Genomic DNA, 20,145 nt, shown 5'->3' on the forward strand with positions numbered 1-20,145 from the left:
TCAGTTTGGGGCGATCCAAATACCTCCCAGTCACTTTTCTCATCTGTGAAATGGAGATCATGACGGTAGCCCCTGCAGAAGGGTATCCTGACTGAATGGTCACAAAGAGCTTACAGCACCTGGTTACTGTCAACATTTGGTAATTGTTACTGTTATCTCCCTAGAAACATTGCATTTCTGCACTTTTAGTTGATCCGGGCAAGACATGCCGTGTTATGCTAACGCTAACACTTCTGGATGAGGCAGTGGAAACAAAAGCCACAGCCCTGGTCTAGCTTCTGTGATTTGCAAGCAGTGTGGCCTTGGTCAGCTGCTTCACCTCTCTGAGCCTCATTGTTAGACACTTAAAAATGCAGTACAAAAAGATGAATATTGCATGATTCCACTTACATGAGGTCCCTACATCAGTCAAAATCATAGAGACATGGAGTAGAATGGTGGTTGCCAGGACTGGGGAGGAGGATAGGGAGTTAGTGTTTAATGGGGACAGAGTTTCCATTCTACTAAATGAAAAGAGTTCCAAAGGCAGATGGGATGATGGCCGCACAATAGCGTGAATATACTGGATACACAGAACTGCACACCTGAATTGGTCACGATGGGCTGTCTCTACTCAAAGCTCCTGTTCCTCTCCTCTCTCTCAAGGCCACTCCAATCAGGTGTCAGACCAGCATCCTAGCAGGACTGACCTTGTCAAGGTCACCATGACCTCCACACAGCCAACTCCTCCTCTCAACTTCTCAGTAGCACTTGATGCCACTGTTCACCCCTCCCTATTTGGGACCAGGTCTTCACTCAGCATCCCCAGCATCACATCCTCCTGGTTTTCTTCTCTCATCAACTGCTCTGTTCAGCCTCCCCTGCTGGGTCCCCCTTATCTCCCTGACTGCTGGACTTTGCAGGGTACAGTACTTGGATGTCTTCTTTCTTCTCTTTACCTTCACTCACTTGGAGATATCATCTTATCTCATATTGTCTATATGTTGTTGAATTGATCGATTGTTTGATTGATAGATACAGAGATGCAGCTTCAGCCCCTAAGAATCTCCTTAACTACACATTTGACTATGTACAAAAGATTTCCATTAGATGCCCCACGTATGTCTCAAGTTTAACATGTAAAAAGCCAAATTCAGGGCACCTGGGTGGCTCAGTCAATTAAATATCTGACTCTTGATCTCAGCTCAGGTCTTGATCTCAGGGTCGTGAGATCAAGCTCCTGCTGGGCATGGAGCCTACTTAAAAAAAAAATACCCACCATTTGCTTCGATGTGGATGGAACTGGAGGGTATTATGCTGAGTGAAATAAGTCCATTGGAGAAGGACAAACATTATATGGTCTCATTCATTTGGGGAATATAAAAAATAGTGAAAGGGAATAAAGGGGAAAGGGGAAAAAATAAGTGGGAAATATCAGAAAGGGAGATAGAACATGAAAGACTCCTAACTCTGGGAAACAAACTAGGGGTGGTGGAAGCGGAGGTGGGTGGGGGGTGGGGGTGACTGGGTGGTGGGCACTGAGGTGGGCACTTGACGGGATGAGCACTGGGTGTTATTCTGTATGTTGACAAATTGAACACCAATAAAAAATAAATTTATTTAAAAATAAACAAATAAAAATAAATAAATTTTAATACAAAAAAAAGCCAAGTTCATGTCCTTATTGCAAAACCAGACCCTTCTCTAATCTACTATCTCAGTTAATGATACCTTTATTCTTCTAGGTACTCAATAAAGAATTCTACAATCATCCTGGATTCTTCTGCTTCTCTCACACCTCACATTCAAGTCATCAGTAGACCTTGCCTTTTCAACTCTTAAAATATATCCAGATTCTACACACTTCTTACCACTTCTAGCATTATCACTCTGGTCCAAGCCACTCTCAGCTCTCACCTGGATTATTGCTAATATGGTGTGGCTTCTGATTAATTTTCCTGCTTCTGCTCTTGCTTGTGTTAGTGGATTCTCAACACAGCGACCAGAGAATCTCTTTTTAGTGTAAATCAAGTCTAATCATCTCAGAGCTCAAAGCCCTACAGTACTTCCCATTTGACCCCAAGTGAAAGCAAATTGTCCTTATAATGGCCCAGGAGGCCATTCAAGACCTGACTTGCTGCTTCTCCAATTTCATCTCTTACTCCTGTTTCCTCTGCAAACTCCCTTGCTCTCCACTGGCCTGGCACTGACCTGCCCAGAACCAGAAGATGAACTGCTGGGAATGTTTTCCTACTTGATGTGGATGCAGGATATAGGACAATTGGACTTTTCTCAGGGGAGACACCTTACACGGCCTCAGTGAGGAGAAGCTACTGGGTCCCAGGACAATTGGATGCCCAAGCTCATTGTTGGGAACTGACATTAGGAGGAATGATACCTGGCTCCCAGGAGTATCTGGGATGCTAGTCTATGAAAGGGCTGTTGCTCCATTTGTACAGATGGCAAGAGATTTTCTCAGGGATATAATTTTCATGCTCTCTCTCTGTGTTCAGTTGCATGAGATCAGATGTGGGTAGGTTTTGTTGGGGGAGGAGTAAGTCATCGCACAGTGGAGGCTCTTCTCATAACTGCAAAGTCAGTCACAGGTCTTTCCGATGACAGATGTGGACCTTGGAGCTAGATGGTGACCTTGTAGAAGAAAAGCAGTTACCTGCCCTGGTTCCTGGAGGCTACAGGTACCATTTTAACAATGAATCATGATCCTAGGTGCCATGACCAGCTTGCCCAGCGTTGGCCAACCTTGTCCTTTGACTTACAGATTGAATGTGGCAACCTAGTTTAGCTTTGTGTATGTAATGTTTTCAGTGGGCTTATGTACCAGATGCTTCTGTCAGCCCACTCTGTGTTCCCTCTGCCCACCTCTGAGTTCAGCTGTGGTTGTGGTAGACAGGCTGCAACACGATGGCAGCTCCACTGGCCATGTCTCTCTGCTCCTGCCTTAGGGCTTTGGCATTTTGGAGCTTGCTCAGCTGTAGCACAGGGAAACCTGACAGAGAAGGGGATTTAGCACCCCAGGGGCAACCCTCAATGAAGGAAGAATTGGGTTCTGTGGATGAATGCCCCAGATTCTTGTCCCAAGGTGGAATGATCCTTTGGTACATTTTACACAGGTTCTTGTGGGGTTCCTGGTGGAATTGAGCCCAGTTACCTGTGGGATTAGTTCATTCTTTACTGGCTTATCTCCTTCCTTGTTCCACTCTCCCTATTCTCTCCGTTGTTTCCTGGGATCATGTTCCAAATAAACTCCCTGCACCCATCATCTTGTCTCTATTCTTCTAGAAACCCAAATTAAGGCAAACCTGGCATGTGGGCACAGGATAGTCAAAAGCTGTCACTCTGAACATTTGCTGTGTGTTAGCTCCTTTGCTAACTTCTCTACAGACATCAGTTGAAACTCCCAATTTTCCAGATGATGAGCCAAGGCACCAAAAGATTCAGTAACCCCCCAGGGTTTCCTATGCCAACTTCTTCCTCATGAGAAAACATCTCTTCTTACTTATGACACTAGAGAGAGGCAATGTGATATGAGCTTTTCTGACTTCCTCCCCCACGATGTCTCTGAGCCTCTGATTTTTTTCTTCCTCCCACATGGTTTAGGAGGTGAAACTTCTACAAAGGAAGCAACATGAGGCTTGGGGTTGGGGTCACATGGTCCTGGGTTATACTTGTGACTCTTCTACTTATTAGTGTCTGACCTTGGCCAGATACATTTTTGTTTCTGGGCTTCACGTTCCTCATCCATAAAGTGGGAGTAATCATGTCTTAAAACTGCAATGATTGGATAATGTTTTACTAAACGCTGTACTTCCAGCCTGTGTATCACTATACTGTTTCTGAGGAGGACTGCAATCCATATCATGTACTTTTCATGGCTACGAGTTTCACTTTTTACTCCGTCAATCATAGTTCTGTTCTTGAGTCTTTATTCTCTTCCTCTTCTCCCACTCGATTGCTTCTTTTCTCACATTTACTAATATGTGCTCATGTCTTCTCTCTCACTCCATCCCACAACCAGTAACAGACTGTCTTGTCACTCCATGTTGTCAATGAAGCCAGCAACACTCTGCCCCGTGATCATTGAAATGTCTATTTATTAATAAGTGGTGCAGTATTTGTTTTAAGATAGAACATAAAAAATCAGGTAAGAAGTGTTTGCATAATATATATGGAAATCAACCTAGTAAAGTTGTTCAAATATTGGACAGAGCCAGAATAGAAATTACACATACAGTTTAAAAATTACAGGAAATCATATTATAAAGAGCACTAAAGGCCACTTGTGGAATAGTCGTGTTCCCGTGTAAGCCAGAATGTGAAGAAAGCCTACTTGTAGCATGGAGACAAATTCAGGGAGCAAGGCACCAGAATTCTATGCCATTAAAGGGGGTTAAAGAAAATATAATACAAAATCAAATACAATGGGCTCACATCACTGGAAACCTCAATCTGTTCTGCAGAGATGGATGTTTTCCATCACTGCTACATTAGAAAGAAAAAAAGAAAAAGGAAAAGAAGAATAGCCATATCCCATTGAAAGCAACATAGAGAGAGCATTGTTCTCTTTAAAACAGGAAATGATTGACAGATCTGATGAAGTAGGCCCATCCTTCTAAGGTGATTTTTAAGGTGGGGCAGAGCCTGCCTTGTGTCTCCAACTGTGAGATCTCTGATGCTTGGAACATGGCTGCCACCCATCTTAGAAGTGATCCTCCCGTGTCGGAAGTGGTCCTCCCGTGTGAATTCTTAACCCTCACGGGAACATGGAGGGTGGAGCTGCTCTCCCTTCCCTTGGAAAAGTATTCAGAGAGGAAATCGGGCCCAGTTACCAGATTAGTTGACTTTCACTGGGGAACTGTGATCTTTTTAATATTGAGGAAGAGAAACACAACTGTTGTGAGCGTTTGGCCTCCCAAAGAATGTTTCTGCCGACAGACATACCATCTCTGCAGGATTTCCAAGGCCTGAAATAAAGGTACAATCTAGAGACAAAAGACCAGAATCAGGAAGGACAATTAAATTTGTTTGGATAAATCAATGACAGGAGATCTTGGATATGTTTGGGTGTGTGGGGGGGTGCAGAGAGAAGCACAAGGGGCGCTTGTGGGATTATCTGCAGCCACACGAAGCTCCAAGAGCTAATGGATTCCACCATGAACAAGGTGAAAAACTTATGTGGCATCATTTTCTGCCACTGACAGCTGGATTGTGAAGTCACTCAAAGGTACAGGTAGGACCCACTGAATAGCCGCATGGAGCAGCTGACACAGGAATCATGCTTCTCTCTGGGAAGCCAATGGGTCTGATTGTTTTACTATTAAGTCCATTGGGCATAGGAGGGCAAGGCATGGTGGAGGACCACAGGGCCTGATGTGGGGGCATTTCCATTGACCTGGAAGATGCAATAGGGGGAGAATAATCTTTGAAGATACACGAGCTTTGGTTACAGCTCCACTTCTGGAATGCATGGCCTTTGGCAAGGTATTGCCCGGGTCAGGTTCAGTTTCCCCAACTATACAATGGAGACCTTAACACCGCCCACACGGGATTACGGTGAGGACTGCCGGGAAGTTGAGAGAGAGGACCATCACATCACATGCAACTCACAATGACAGCTTAGGATAAATTTCTCTCCCCTTCCCAGGCCTGTCTTATGGGCAGAGCGGGATAGTGAAGAAAACATGTTCCCAGTTTTCACTCCTCTTAGGCATCAGGCTATAGTCTGATGGCAAATCTAAGAGGAATTACAAATATATTCCTAAGCACTAGGTCAGGCTTTTGACTGCTTAATTATATGTCACACTCAGGTTATTCTTAAATAGAGCCCATTTTTTACTTATTTCCCCAGAACAGGGCTATTTAGAGGCTAAGAAGACAGGTAGAATGACAGTCTAAAATTACTGCCATCCTTCTGACTTTGCTTTAGAATTTCTGGTTCAGTCTGACTGAGAAGACCTGAACACCCTTCTATGGGGTTTAGCAAGGGCAACTGGGGAGCCCTGCCAAATTCTGGTGATTCTATCCCAAGCACAGCGTAAGTGGAAAACAACTATGTTAATCCTCATTTGAGCCAACAGAGGCCTGCTTACTTTCTAAAATAACTTCCCAGTTACACAAACATAGGATGTCTTAAGTTGAATCCTGTCTGCTTCTCCACAGCTTTTGGTGACAACCCTAGAGTACCAGTTGTGAACCAAGCAAGATGGGCATTCTCTGAGACAAAGCAGGAGAAACAAGGCTATCCCCAGGTGAGATTCAGAGATCCCACTGTGAAGGGACACCATAGTAGAACTACCAACCTGGGGTCATGTCAATACCCAAAGAAATCACATCCCATTTCTTAAAATCAAATCCATAAACTATTTTTTCAAGGCAAAATCCAGGTAAATTGGCTTATAGATGAGGATACCCCCCTGAGGCATGGCTCTGGAGTTGAATGAGTCCACGTGATGGGCCAAAGAGCTGAACTGGTCCAGGTTTGGCAGGACCAGGAGGGGACGAAGCAGTAGAGGTCCGAGAGATGGAGGGGAGTGCTTGCATGGCCATGAGGTTCTTCTTTATTCCTTTTCTTAACTGTGGCAGCAGTGGTTTGTGCCAGACCTTTTGAGGTCAGCAGGATTTTGGGAGAAGGAACATTGCCTTTCAAGGCATGAGATCAATCATATTCCAGAGATGAGAGTAAGTTCCAACCAATGTGTCTGGTTCAGCAGTTTCTTGAGTGGGCCAGGAAGTCCTCGTTCACCTCCTGGACTGACCCACAATGTTTTCTTCTCGGTTGCTATTTTACTGGAGTTTTTAATCTCCAATATCTGGACCAGAAGTTAGAAGACCTACTTTCTTTATTCACTCTGCCACCCAGTCACTCATTTAGCCACTGAGTGACTACATGATTCCCTTTATTCTGAGCCTCTGCTTCCTGATCTAAGAAGAGTGGTGGTTGTTCTTGGTGATCAAGGGCTCTTCTTGCTCTGAACATCTATGAATCTATGAAATTGTATCTCCCTGCATCTATGATAATGAAGCAAGCCACTAGTCACAATTTTCCTACAGGGATAACAAAGCTGAGGTTGTTAGAGGCTGGGAACAAATCCCTGGGGAGACTTTGAGCGAGCTTGAACTCTTTCTTCTGGAAGTTTTCCATTCATTGCTAGGTTGTTGTCTGGCAGACATCATGGTATGGCATGGCATTGCCTCCTACAGATCATCCTTTGAGACAATGGTGTAACATGCGGTATTATGTGTCCAGTGAAATGGCCACAACCCAGGCACTGCAACCCAAGGGTCCTGCCACCTTCATTCCAACATCCCTGTCCTTTCTCATTTCATTTATAGAGATGTACTTTTTGAAAAAAGCCCCTGTGAAAGTGCCTGAATTGGGATGGCATTTCCACCACTCTTTTGGAAAAAAAAAAAAAAGACTTTCTGGGGGTAAATTTGGAGTTCATAAATAATACTGAGGACTGAGGCAGTGGATTCCACACACAGTATTAAAAAAGAAAATGTTTGACAGTCTCCAGCCACCACGGCATTGAGGTCTTTTCATATACCGATTGTCTCACTTGAAAATCAGGAAAGTCAAACACTTACGAGTGTCTGGAAACTCAAATTTTCATCCCGGTCATGTTTATATCCTTCCTGTCTCTCTCTGAGATTCCCACTGCTGGTTTCCCAAAACACTAAAGCTATGGAAATAGCCTGGTCCTTAACTAGGTGATATTCTCACCTGGGCATCAGGTTAGGGGCCTGTTTAGGGGACCACTGGCTCAGTTTTGAATAGCGTAATATCAGTGACACCAAAACTTTAGGTGACTTGGATACAAAGCAATGACTTCTAGTCTTTTTAGAAGTTCATCTCCAAATAAGCAAGCCTTCAAGGACAAGTGAGGACATGAGGCAAATTGCTAAAGATGCCTGGGGTTCAGAAAGCAAAGAAAATCCCTATAATCCTAAGGTCCTTGGAAGCATATTCACAGAAAACAAAGTCCAGCTGTGTGGCATCTTCTGGAGGAGGCCAGAGGTGTGCTTGTCAGTACCGTCCAAAGTGCAGTCAACTTCTTGAACCACTGAACAGATTTCTTCTTTTGCTCCAGGAGAATTCGATTAGCAGAGTCCCACAGGCAGAGTGACACCTTTTCTTGAAATAGATGTTGTGTCTTGCCTTGTACCATAAACCTCTCTTTGTCAACACAGTGAAATGGAAGTAGCCCAGCTTCTTGTCTGGGTTCGATCGCTGTAGGGATTTGGAGAGGAGGAGAAAGCTAGTTTTTTTTTTTTTTTTTTCCAAGAACCTTCTCAGATACTCCATAACTTCCTTTGTACACAGTGTATTTGGATCTATAAAGTCCAAAGCACTGGACCCAAACTCAAAGTTCTCATCCAACCACTCAGTCTTCCCTTAGCTGATGGGGTCATTATCTTTTTGATGGAGAATTCTTGCTCTCACTTTCCTCCATGCTGAATCTCCCACTGATTGATTCTAGGCGAGGAAGCATTTCTATCTGTGTAGTTGTCTTCAGGGATAAAATCAGATACTTTCCATTCTTGGTAAACATAGTTGAAAGGGACTTCCAATATTTGAGGCCACCAGAATCCTAGCTTTTTGGTGGTAGGAATTGTGGGTTTTTTAACTCTGAATTTCCAGTGCGTTACACAGTGCCTAGCAGACAATGGTGCTTAGTAAATCTCATAAATGAATGTTTTTATTACATTCTCAGTAGAGTGGCATGGATTTAGAAGAATGGTCTTGCAAATTATAAGTAGATCCTATTCTATTAGGATTTCCTACAAGTAATTCTTCTTTTAACTCACAGTGTCTAGGAACTGCCCTGCACAAAATAGGCAAGGCATAATGCATTCATTGTTGACTAAAGGAGCTCAACTTGAACTAGAGTATATCTTGGTGGTGGTGGTGGGGGGGTGGTTTCCAGATGCTTCCATTGAAACTAGAGCTTCATTATATCATTGTTATATCTACTAAGTCCAAGTTCTCAGCTCCCAGAAAAAGTATAGTCAATGAATAGAACTTTCTCAGTTTGATGTTTCTTATTCTTTTCCTCCCACAATTCTTTTTCTTAAACTTCATGTTTGCTTGTGTGCTGGTGTCAAAACGCACACTTGATCTCAAGTACTTTCTTCTCAGCCCAAGAGAATCACTTCTCACCTCACATTTGGAAGATAGCCTTATCTTATTCATTTTGCTCCTTCTAAAGAATGACCTCTTAAAGTTTTCCTATATCATATTCTGATACACAGAAACTGAATATCTATCATGGGATTCCATTTCCGCTTGAGGACATCATTCATAGTTTTTACGATGGAATTAATTTGCCATGATTTCATGGGATGCTATTAAAACTATTGAAGTTTCCCCAGCCAGCTTCAGGACCACTGGTATATCTGAAGCAGGATGATCTTGGGCCACATTATTAACCAGTCCTGTTGGACTCTTCCATCATGCTGTTCTTTCATCTGACAAAAAGATCTTTGTGGAAGCACATAACTTAAGTTCAATCCTCCACCTGGAATTTCTGCTTCATCAATGCTAGCCATGCTGCTGATGCTGCCTGTGAGCAGGCAACTTGAACAGATTTGGCTTGCTTCTTTGGAATGACTTTTTTTTTTTTTTAAGGAATATCAAAGCAGAATATTCTAGATCATTTTCTCTCTCTGTTACTTAAATGGGAAAGAACAGCTCTTAAAAATGTCTTATCATTCATGAAATGTATATTTTGTCTTTGTCTGTACTGGTAATGACAGCTTACTATATGTTGGAGACAGGATGATAATTGACACAAAGCCAATCCCTGTCATCCTGGCCTTATCATCCAGCAGGGGAGACTAGACTGCCCTCCTATGGTTTAAGAAATAATACAAGCACTTACCCGTCATAGGTTTTTAAAAGAACCTAAGGGAGTCCTCTAACTTTGGATCCATGGTAACTATTTTTAGCTTGAAGTTGGGAAAGTCTCACTTGTCCATCTGAGAACTCCACTGGGTTCCTGGCAAATGCATCTATTGGTAAGATACTGAGGCCAGTCAGTTCTGTAAGAATCCTAATAAGGTAGGTAAAAATAATTGGTGCGTATGTGGAGAGTTTGATTCATTCTCCATTTTTTTTTTGTTTTGTCTCATGTACATAAAGAAAAACATTAGTCACATGTGAGATGATAGGTAGCTCAACCACTTGTAGTAAAAGATTCCAGGAGGGTCAGAAGCAAGAACCAAGCCCTAAGGAAGGGGCATAGGGTTTCTTGGGTCATTAATTCCAATGGCACTTTCATGCATATGATCCATTCCTTTTGCCCTTCAGATTGCTAGAAGGTCAAATGGCAAGCTGTAGGGAGGAGGGTTCATGTCTGAATTGTGTGATCATTCTTGTGTATTTCCCACCTTAGATGCTAGAGCCAACTCCTCTCTATTTGTAAGATTCTCCATGTAAAATGCTGTCTACCTCTCACAATGCCTACCCTGGGCCAGAGATGGCAGGGCTTGGTTGTGCATTTCTAAAGTTGGGGACCACACCTTCATTATCAATGTACCATTGACATGTGGCCTGAAAGGAATCAAAATCTGAGAAACTAGTTCTTCCTTCCAACAAAGTACAAGGCTCCTGCTTCAGATCATGATGAAACCAGCAGCCAGATCACTGCCATAGCTACCACAGCTCTTGACAAGACTGTGAAGAGAATATCAGTGCCATTTGTGTGTAGACAAGGCCCTGTTGATCATCTTGATGGTCACCATGGCAACCATCCACAACCAATGCTTAGATGTGGGATAAGAGCAAGACGGTGATGTTGTGGCATCATAATGTAGCTAATCTAGCCCAAGCCTAACAGAAACCTTTTCCTTCAAAGTGTTTCAAAGGGTAGTGACACCTTGTAAGAGGCCGCAGGATGGCTTGTGCTTAATATTAATACTTATTCACTAGGGCAGTGCTTTCCAGGGCGGGGGGTGGGGGTTCTGCTTATACTTTGGCTAATCTTCTGGCTATGTGTGGTTTAAAAAATCTGGAGGAGTAAAATTGGATGATTCTGAAAATTTTGCCATTTGCATATTAATAAATGTTGTAGCTTGCTTGCTTGCAGTGTTTGTTTTCTTGTTTCCCCTCGATCCAAAATGAAATGCGGCAGGCAAGCATGTTTTACAGTAAAAGCCAACAGCCCCCTCTTACTGGATATATTGTATTGTGGGTGTTTTCCACATGACACAGTTCAGGTATCTTGGTACAATTTCTGGGTCCCAGTGTATAAAGGGCAGAGTGGTGTGAGAGGAGAAGACCAGGGCATGGAGCAAGTTGGCCAACTGGACTTTGAGTCCCAGCTCTCTAGGGGACGATGATGTGACCCCGGGCTTGTCTCTACCTGAGCCAAAGGTTTCTCATTTTTACAAAGAAGAACTTGGACCAGATAATTTCTGGTTTCTAATTTTCTTTTGAGATGGATATTTTGTACAAGTAGCATGGGGAGGAATGTGAGTTGAAACCTCATTTTGAAGGCACTGATCTTAGCTCTTGCCCAGAAGGGCACCCTACTTCTGATAAATTTAATCATCTTTGGCTACATATATTGGAAACTATTTGAACTTGTGTGTGCGTGTGTGTGCGTGTGTGTGTGTGTGTGTGTGTATGTTTTCTCCTCTCCAATTCATAACTCAGTAGAAATGCTACACTTGGGATTACCACGGATGAGGGAACAGGAAGGATACAGACAATGGCAGACCAAGTGAGGTCCCTTTGAGAGCTTTTAGATGGTTTTGCTAGTTTTTCCCAAAGAAAATGATCTAAAAATATTCTTGGTTTTGGATAGGCGATAACGATTTTGTTCCTTTCCTAGCGTTTTAGCTCTGTTGGCCACCTCTTCGATATGCAATGCATTTTCGTTCGCAAACTCTTTGCTTGCTATAGAGAACAGCTAATCACTGGTCTGTTTTACACAAAGGGGCAGTGGTTCGAGAAAGAACTTAAACTACATTCCCTGCTTACCAACCAAACCAAAACCCAAAGCAGCCAACCAAATAGAGCACAGCTCGTCAATAATTTCTCCCCGTCCCGGTCCAATCATGATTTAAAGTAAGAACAGCAGATAAATGTGTATCCTAGAAGAGATTAGCGGTACCATTTATATATTGTAAAGTCATGCAAACCATGCTGAAAAGGAAGCGGCTTCACTGTGGTGACCTGGGGAGGAGGAAGGCCGTGAAAAGCCCCTGCCCGGGTCGGGGGCTGCCGCGCACATGCATGTGTTTGGTGCAGCCACTGGTGATCTCACTGTTAAGTGTTGAGTGTGAGAGCAAGTGAGCTATACAAAGTCTGTCTACATTACAGGAGGATTCAGCCCACGACCCCTTTTAAATGGGCTTGTTGGGAGGGGTCCATACTGAATCAGAAATTCCATCCCCTGTGGATGACAGAGGCATGGAGCCGCTGGGGGTGAAGGGGTCCGTGTCCGTGTCTGTCTCACCCTCGGCGAGGTAACGTTTCTCCCTCATCCAGCTTGACCCCCCGCTCGGGCCAAACACGTAATCGTCTCTGTCTTGGGAGATGCTGAAGCCACTTGGGGACCGCTCCAGCTCCTCGTGGTTGACCGACATCAGGGACAGGGGCGTGTCACTGTCCCGCGTGAGGCTCCGTCTGTGCCGGGGGGAGACTCGGTCCGAACAGGGCCCGTGCAGTTCAGCCTGGGAGTGGTAGCTCACTCGGGAGTCGAGAAGAGTCAAGATAGGCAGGACGGTGGGCCTTTCTGCATACGTTGCTGCCGAGGAGGAGAGCGTCGCTGGAACCTTCCCAGAACTGGGTCCTCCTCGGGGCAGGTTCACTGGGTCGTGGGCAAAAAACCCATAGGGGCCGACTTTGTCGAGGGGCACCTGGTGGAAGCTGTAGGGGGCCTCGGGGGGCCCCGTCTCAGAGTAATTGCAGATGATGGTTTTCAAGTCGGAATCTCTGGTGTCCTCTAGCTTCTCCACTTCGGCGGGCGAGGAGGTCCCCTTGGTCGGGTAGTACTCAGTGACGTGCACCTGCAGCCTTTCCATGTGCTGCATGTGCATGTCCACGAGGAAGTCCAGTTTCCTCCCCATGTCATGAACCTGAAACATACAAGGAACGGGGAGTCACTGGTTTTTCCGAGTGAAGGTAGATCTTATCCTTCAGAAGGAAGCACCACCAGAACCTGCAGTCACCTTCGGGAAAGCAGGAGGGTTCCTGCAAATCACAATCTTAACAACATCTGATTATTTTGTGCTTCCTAACTTGGAGCCCTGCACATGTCTTCGTGCCAATCCAGAAACGACCTGGCAAGGGCGTTCTGGGAGGCAAATGCTGGAACCAGAGAAGTGGTCTGAAGACAAGTTGTACCCCAGGAGGAGGTGGCCTGGCTGCTTCCGGTTGGGTCAAGGAGCAGGAGCTCTTGATTTGCAAAGACTTGCTTGGACAGAAGCATGTGGGTTGTTAGTGTCCATTCCTTCCTACCTGCTGTGTAAGCCTAAAAGCTGCAAGGGCAGTGGGGAGCAAGAACTGTGTCTCTTAGAACTAGAGGTCCCACCTGGGGGCCTGGGAGTGGGAGCTACACTCAGGGAAGCTGTATCTGCTCCTACCTGCAAAACTGGGAACTGACTTAATCTTTGTGAGCGTGTGTACACATAGATGTACGTGTGCATGCGGGTGCACACGTGTGGTAGTCTCTCCCCAACAAGTCACAACTTGCACTGCAGACAGGGACAGCATTCTCTCTTGCAGGTGAGGACAGGTAGCACAGCACTAGGTAGAGGTTGGGACAGTATCCAAGCCTTAACAGTATCCAGCACTCAGAGTTTAGTAAGAACCAGACTCTGCTTGATGTCCCCCCACCCCCGGCTTTTTTTTTTTTTTTAAGATCTTATTTACTTATTCATAGAGACACACACAGAGAGAGGCAGAGATACAGGCAGAGAGAGAAAGAAGCAGGCTCCATGCAGGGAGCCCGACGTGGGACTCGATCCCGGGACTCCAGGATCACGCCCTGGGCCGCAGGCGGCGCTAAACCGCTGCGCCACCAGAGCTGCCCTTGATGCCCTTTAAAGATGTTAACTCATTTCATTTCACAACAGCCCTACCTAGGAGGTGGAGACTCTGATTATCTCTCTTACAGGTGAGGAAACAGAGGTACAGAGGCAGGAAGTAGCTTGCCAAAGGTCACAGAGCTGGGAGATGGAAGAGCTGAGATTATAAATTAAAATGTAAAAATGAAAAATGATATTCTTGACATGCCGAGAAAGCATAATCATGCAAATTTCCTCTTGCCTGTCTTTGCAGAGATCCAATTTATGGGGTTATGAATAAGATAAGAGGGCTGGTAGGGATCCTAGTGGAAGTGGACAGAGCCATTTGTCTAGTGTGCAGTTGAATGGACTGTGCTTCATAGTGGCAGCCCCTTCACTGCAGAAGTGAAAGGGCAGCTCCAAGGAGTGCTGGACGTGAACGATTTCTCTTTCTGCCCTGACTAAATCCACCCAGAACGCCCCTTGCTCCAGGTCTCTCTGGATGAGCCACATGCTGACTCGGACTCTGAGGACTGAAGGACTGGGAACAAAGGACAGGTGGTGAAGGGAACTAACATTTTTTAAGGAAGCATCTCAAGGTGCGTGCAAAGAGCATCTACACCGGTTGAGTGTCTACTGCATACCAGCTACTATTCTACATGATTCACAGGTACCGACTCATTCAATCCTCATAGTACCCTGGTGAGGTATTAGGATCCCCATTTTACAGATGAGGATGCTGAGGCTCAGGACAATGAATGAACTTTCCTGTGGTCACAGCCAGTAAGTGCTAACTCAGATTTAATTTTCACCTCCTTTTTCTGAGTGGTGAGGGCTCTGCTATGTTATCGTCCTATGGGGAAAAAAAAATGACATTTGAAAATACAGGTTACGGGCTTTGCTTTTTTTGGGTGAAGGAAAGGAAAGACCTACCTGTCTTTCGACTTTGACGAACTTCCCCATCATGCTTTGGTCTTCAATTTCCGATGTGGATGCTCTGGCTACATACGGTTCATTCCTAGGAAAGAGCCAACAGGTCTGTAAGATCGATGTACCTATTTTTACTTTGCCAGGCTGCCAGTGGAGTGGGCCATGGTCCCGGGAGCTATCATCCCCATGCTCACGCTTATGCAGTCTGGAAGAGGCCTACTTGGCTCTGGAGGTATAAGCTCTGCAGCAGTTGTTGAAGCCAAATAAAAATCAAGCTGTTTTAGGAGGCTTTGGGTCAGAGTTAATAAAGCACCTAGCTGTGTCTAGAGGGTTCAAAGTGCCTTTAAATCGCATTCCTTTGGCTTTCAGTGTTGGACTGAGGTTGAGAGCTTCTACTCTAAATGTGTGTGGGGTAGGCTGGGCTGGGGTGGAGGGGTGGCTAATCTCTGAAATTCTACATAGTGGGTATCAACATTCTCATCTGTTCCATTTGGTTAAGTGAGGGGAAACAGAATGAGAACCTAGAAAATGATGCAAAAGAGGATGTTGCCCGGAATGGGATTGAGACGCGCCCTTCATTGGCTCCTTGGTGGTGCAGGTTATGGAGAAGAGAACCTGCAGGGAGCCAAGCCTGGCTATTGCTCAAAACCATTATGTCAGGCACTTTGTAAGTAGTTGGTTTTCTCTTTTAGAGGCTACTTACTGCTGCTAAGTCCCTGGCCTGTCTCCGACTTAAAGCAGACATCGGAAACTCATGGCTCACGTGCTAATTCCAGCCTACCAGTATTTTCCTTAGCTTGAGCAGAGTTTTAAAACATTTAAGCCATCTCAAAAATAAGGAATTTCACACGACATCTGGATATTCCCAGTTCTTCTTGAAAAATTAGACTCTCTGAACACAGAAGTTACTGATTCCTAGAATTGGCAACTGTGGAGCAGAGCAACGATGACCTCCTTTGGATGGGGTACATGCCCTCCAGGTGCCCAGGGCCCACCACTCCCTATTCTATCCCCAGGACTGAGGCTGAAGGCCCGATGCCTTATGTCATCCCACTTCTGCTCTTACTTTGCTAATAAGAAGGAACCTTATTGCTATCAGGTTCATGGGGGTTCTTAAACCTGACTCCATTTACTCATCCATGTTCCCTGCCTTGAAGACCTCTGGGAATAAAGAATAAATTCGGGCAGTGGACTTTCTATAGGACCGCTCCTGGTTCATTAGGGCCTATACAAGGGACATCTCCAAACACTTAGTGTGGGCAGAGCAGAACTTCCCTGCTCTGCCTGTGACCATGTGGTCAGAGTCCTGATGTCTGATTTCCTTCTCTGGGAAGAAGTCTGATCTATGCAGGGCTAACTATGCAGGAAAAGCGAAACAGCCAACCAGCAGATGCCTCAGCTCTGCTCACACGAGGTATTCTTTGTGTTCTAAAAAACTCACAGGGCTCCCCTGATAATTTTATAACAGAGAAATTGTTACATTTATTTTCAATAACGGAAGAAAGGAGTGTCACCCACTTTTTTTCATTTTACCGAAAGGAATGGCAATCCTCCCCAAACCCCCAACCATAAGGAAGCGAACTAAGATTTGGGGATGGGGATGGGGATGGGCCATGCAGCGGGTCAGTCCACGTCCCCATGTCCCACCTGGGAGATTGCTGGGATGGGTAGGTGAACGCTGCCCCTCTCTGAGACTTCTTATGTTTTGGGGTGGACGGAGGTCCTGGGGTGAAAATCATGTCTATTCTGAAAGAGACACACAAGGAAGGGATTACATTACAAAGAGCTTTACAGGCAAAGAGGGGAGAGGAATTCCTGCTTTCTTTAGTCAGGCAGGGCCTGAAATAATATAAGAGAAGAGGGGGAGGGGAGGGAGAAGGAAAAGAGAGTGAAGGAGAGAGAATTTATAATCTCCAGATACTATTACTACTACTACTACTACTATTATTATTATCATTATTATTATTATTATTATTATTAACTAGTAGTAGCGAGCATATCTCCCCATCCCAGGGGAGAGAGGCAGCTAAACCAGAAACAGGGTGAGGGTCACATCTTGTTAGTTCTTACAGGAAATGTCATGTGTGCTGCAAGCCTATCTGGTCTTCTAGCATTTTTATTCTTTTCTCCAAACATCTGATTAGGGAATTTTCTTGCAAAACCCTAGGCTTTGTTTTCAGCTGTGCAGATCTCTGCTGCTCTGCGGGATTCCTGGCCAGTGGAGGGATGGATCTGCATCTGCTCCTGCACCTTGCTTCTGTTTCTGCATGAGGCTCCGGCTCCCCATCAATTCTGCTCTGAGCACAACCAGACACAAATGCCCCTGTCACCCTGCAGGACTGGGGCAGGGTGTGAGAACTACCTTGAAGGCTCACTACAGGCCCAGGACCACTAAGACCATGCACTCAAAAGTAGCCATGGGTCGTTCTGTTTCTCTGCAGACCCGACTGCTCCTCCACTGACCCCATCATATACTCAGCCACCCTTCCCTTCTCTCTGGCCTACCACAATATCAGCATGGCTGGGTGTATGCGATTAGCTTATCCAGGTGATCAACCTCCGGGCAGGACTCTTTGAAATACATGTGCCTAAAAAATCCTGAACGCAATGGCAGCATGAAGGCCCACCCTGTGCACATTAAGATGGGCTAATATTTTTGATCTGGTATGTCCTAGACATTATGCTCCATCCATTTCTCAGAGAGCAATATTTGCATAAATAACAGCACGTTAGGCTCAGAACTCATTTGCACATTCATTGGTGAGGCAGGCATTGAGCACTGACTGTGTGCCTGCCACTATGCTAAGTAACCGCACTTGGTAATTCCATTTGTGGATAAGGCAAGGTCACAAATAAGCATTCCTCCAACCCGACATCATTGTTAACTTCCTGTTCACTCAATCTGATGGTCCTGTTAACTCTGCAGGACACCCCGGAAGGAAAACATTATTCAGATGAGGAAGCCAAAGTCCAGACAGGACTTGACTTGTGTCCACTTGAAATCTCACACAGGCCAGAGAATGAGCCCCACAGGGGGCTGGGGTTTCCCCACATCAGTTCTATGTCTTGACATCATATTGTCTTTTGTTTTTTTTTTTAAATGGGTTTTTAAGAGAGAATTTTTATAATTCATTAAAGACCTGATAAATTTAAAAAGTGCGAAAAAAATCACACATGGATTCATCATCTCAGTATAGCTACTATAATCTCCTGGGGAAGACCTACTCTTTTCTTGTAGGTTCCCTATACTGGAGTGTGTGTGTATAGTTATAGGTAAACATATGTGCATATGTTTTTGTAATCATACTGTCTGTAATATATATACATAATATATACTATTAAGCAATAGTATATATTATGTAATATGTAATATTATGTAATATAATAATATATATTATTAATATCACACGCTTGATGCAGAGAATATATATGAAAAATAATTTGTATACATTTAAGTACATAGATATATATAGGTATAAGTGTGTATATATGTATGACTGTATTATTAGATCACATAATTTTTTAATCTGATTATGTACATTTTTTTTTAGAAAGAGATAGTATGAGCAGGGGGTAGGGTGGGGCAGAAGGAGAGAGAGAATCTTTTTTTTTTTTTTTTGTGAGAGAGAGAGAATCTTAAGCAAGCTCCACACTCAGTGTGGAGCCTGATGTGGGGCTTGATCTCATGATCTGAAGTCAGGACCTGAGCCAAAATCAAGAGTCAGACGCTTAACTGACTGATCCACTAAGGTGCCCCTCATTATATACGTTTTCTAAATGTCATTTGATGGTTGCATAACTTTTTTTTTTTTTAATTTTTTTTTTTAATTTTTTTTTTTTTTATGATAGTTACAGAGAGAGAGAGAGAGAGGCAGAGACACAGGCAGAGGGAGAAGCAGGCTCCATGCACCGGGAGCCCGACGTGGGATTCGATCCCGGGTCTCCAGGATCACGCCCTGGGCCAAAGGCAGGCGCCAAACCGCTGCGCCACCAGGGATCCCCGGTTGCATAACTTTTTAATGAGAGCAGGGACCTTTTTTTTTTTTAATCACTATACATATTGTTGAGAAAGTGGGATGCGGTGAGTTAGACAGAAGTTGTGTAGCCAGTTGGATCTGATGTGACTTACAGCTCTGCCATTGATTAATTTTGGGTAAGTCCATTGCCCCCTTGAGCTTGGGTTTTATCATCTGTAAGAGGATACCCACAATGCAATACCTCATGAGGTTATAAGGGCTTAGACACATATTTGTAGAGCATCCAGGTACTCAACAAAAATTTAGTAATTATGAGTTGGACATTGATGTTGTTTCTATACCATATTTTCACTATTATAAATAATACCTGATGAACATTTTTTAATAAGATGAAAAATTTATATTTATAATTGGACATTCAGACTCGGTTGATAATCATCTCAATCTTGTTGACGACATCCAAAGCATCACAATCAGGGGCTAGTCAGACACATATGCCTTTTCTTCATGAGGACCAATCAGGGTGCTGACCTTGGCTAAGGTCAATGTCATAGAGCTTCTTTGTAGCCTGTTTGGTGCTTGTTGGCCTACATATTCATTAGTTCATCCATTCGATGAACGTTTTTGTTCTTAAAGTTTATCCCTGGCATTCTGGACCATTTCTGAAAGGCTTTCATCATAAGCTCTAGCTAGCTTCATCAGGCTTGATTCCTTAATGGTCAGGAGAACAGAGTTCCTCCAGATGCAACTGTCTTACCTCGTCTGAAGGTACTTTATCCTGGAAAGCATGTCGAGATGTCCTGCAGAATATTGCTCAATCACATCCTTCACGTCGTAAGGCCTCAAAGTCTCCTTGAATTTTTTTTTATAGAGACGGAATTGTAGAATTCTGCAAGGCAAAGTGCAGACGTGTGCTTCATAAGTAGAGAGAAAAGGAAACTATAATCCAAGCCTAGAAAACTCAGGTGCAGGGACAGAAAAGAACTAAAGAGAAAATGAATTGATAGGAGGGTAAGGGTGAGGGTAGTTCTAATTCATGGTTCTGGTTCACACTTTCGAACCACACAGAGTTAGGCTGGCTAGTGTCTCTTCTTCATGACTATCTCCCTTCAATCATTTGAATAATAATAAAATCATAGTAACAGTGAGATCTAGCATGTATTGGGCATTCGTTCCAGGTAGACACTGAGCTAAGTGCTTTATGTACAACATGCTAATAAATCAACTC

The 20,145-nt window shown here is 44.2% G+C and overlaps 1 protein-coding gene across 1 annotated transcript in view; it reads right to left on the reverse strand.

Moving 5' to 3' along the window:
- Nucleotides 1-4,071: 4,071 nt before the first annotated feature.
- KCNQ3 (potassium voltage-gated channel subfamily Q member 3) overlaps nucleotides 4,072-20,145 on the reverse strand; it is a 297,518-nt gene continuing 281,444 nt past the window's right edge. Inside the window, exons 12-15 of the mRNA XM_072774524.1 lie at nucleotides 19,675-19,806; nucleotides 16,588-16,686; nucleotides 14,944-15,028; nucleotides 4,072-13,080 (exon numbers count right to left, since the gene is read on the reverse strand). Coding sequence (XP_072630625.1) covers nucleotides 12,346-13,080; nucleotides 14,944-15,028; nucleotides 16,588-16,686; nucleotides 19,675-19,806 — 1,051 coding nt within the window. The 3' untranslated portion in view covers nucleotides 4,072-12,345. The remainder of the gene's footprint in view (nucleotides 13,081-14,943; nucleotides 15,029-16,587; nucleotides 16,687-19,674; nucleotides 19,807-20,145) is intronic.

This window comes from Canis lupus, chromosome 14 (assembly GCF_048164855.1).
Source record: "Canis lupus baileyi chromosome 14, mCanLup2.hap1, whole genome shotgun sequence".
NCBI classification, from domain to species: domain Eukaryota; kingdom Metazoa; phylum Chordata; class Mammalia; order Carnivora; family Canidae; genus Canis; species Canis lupus.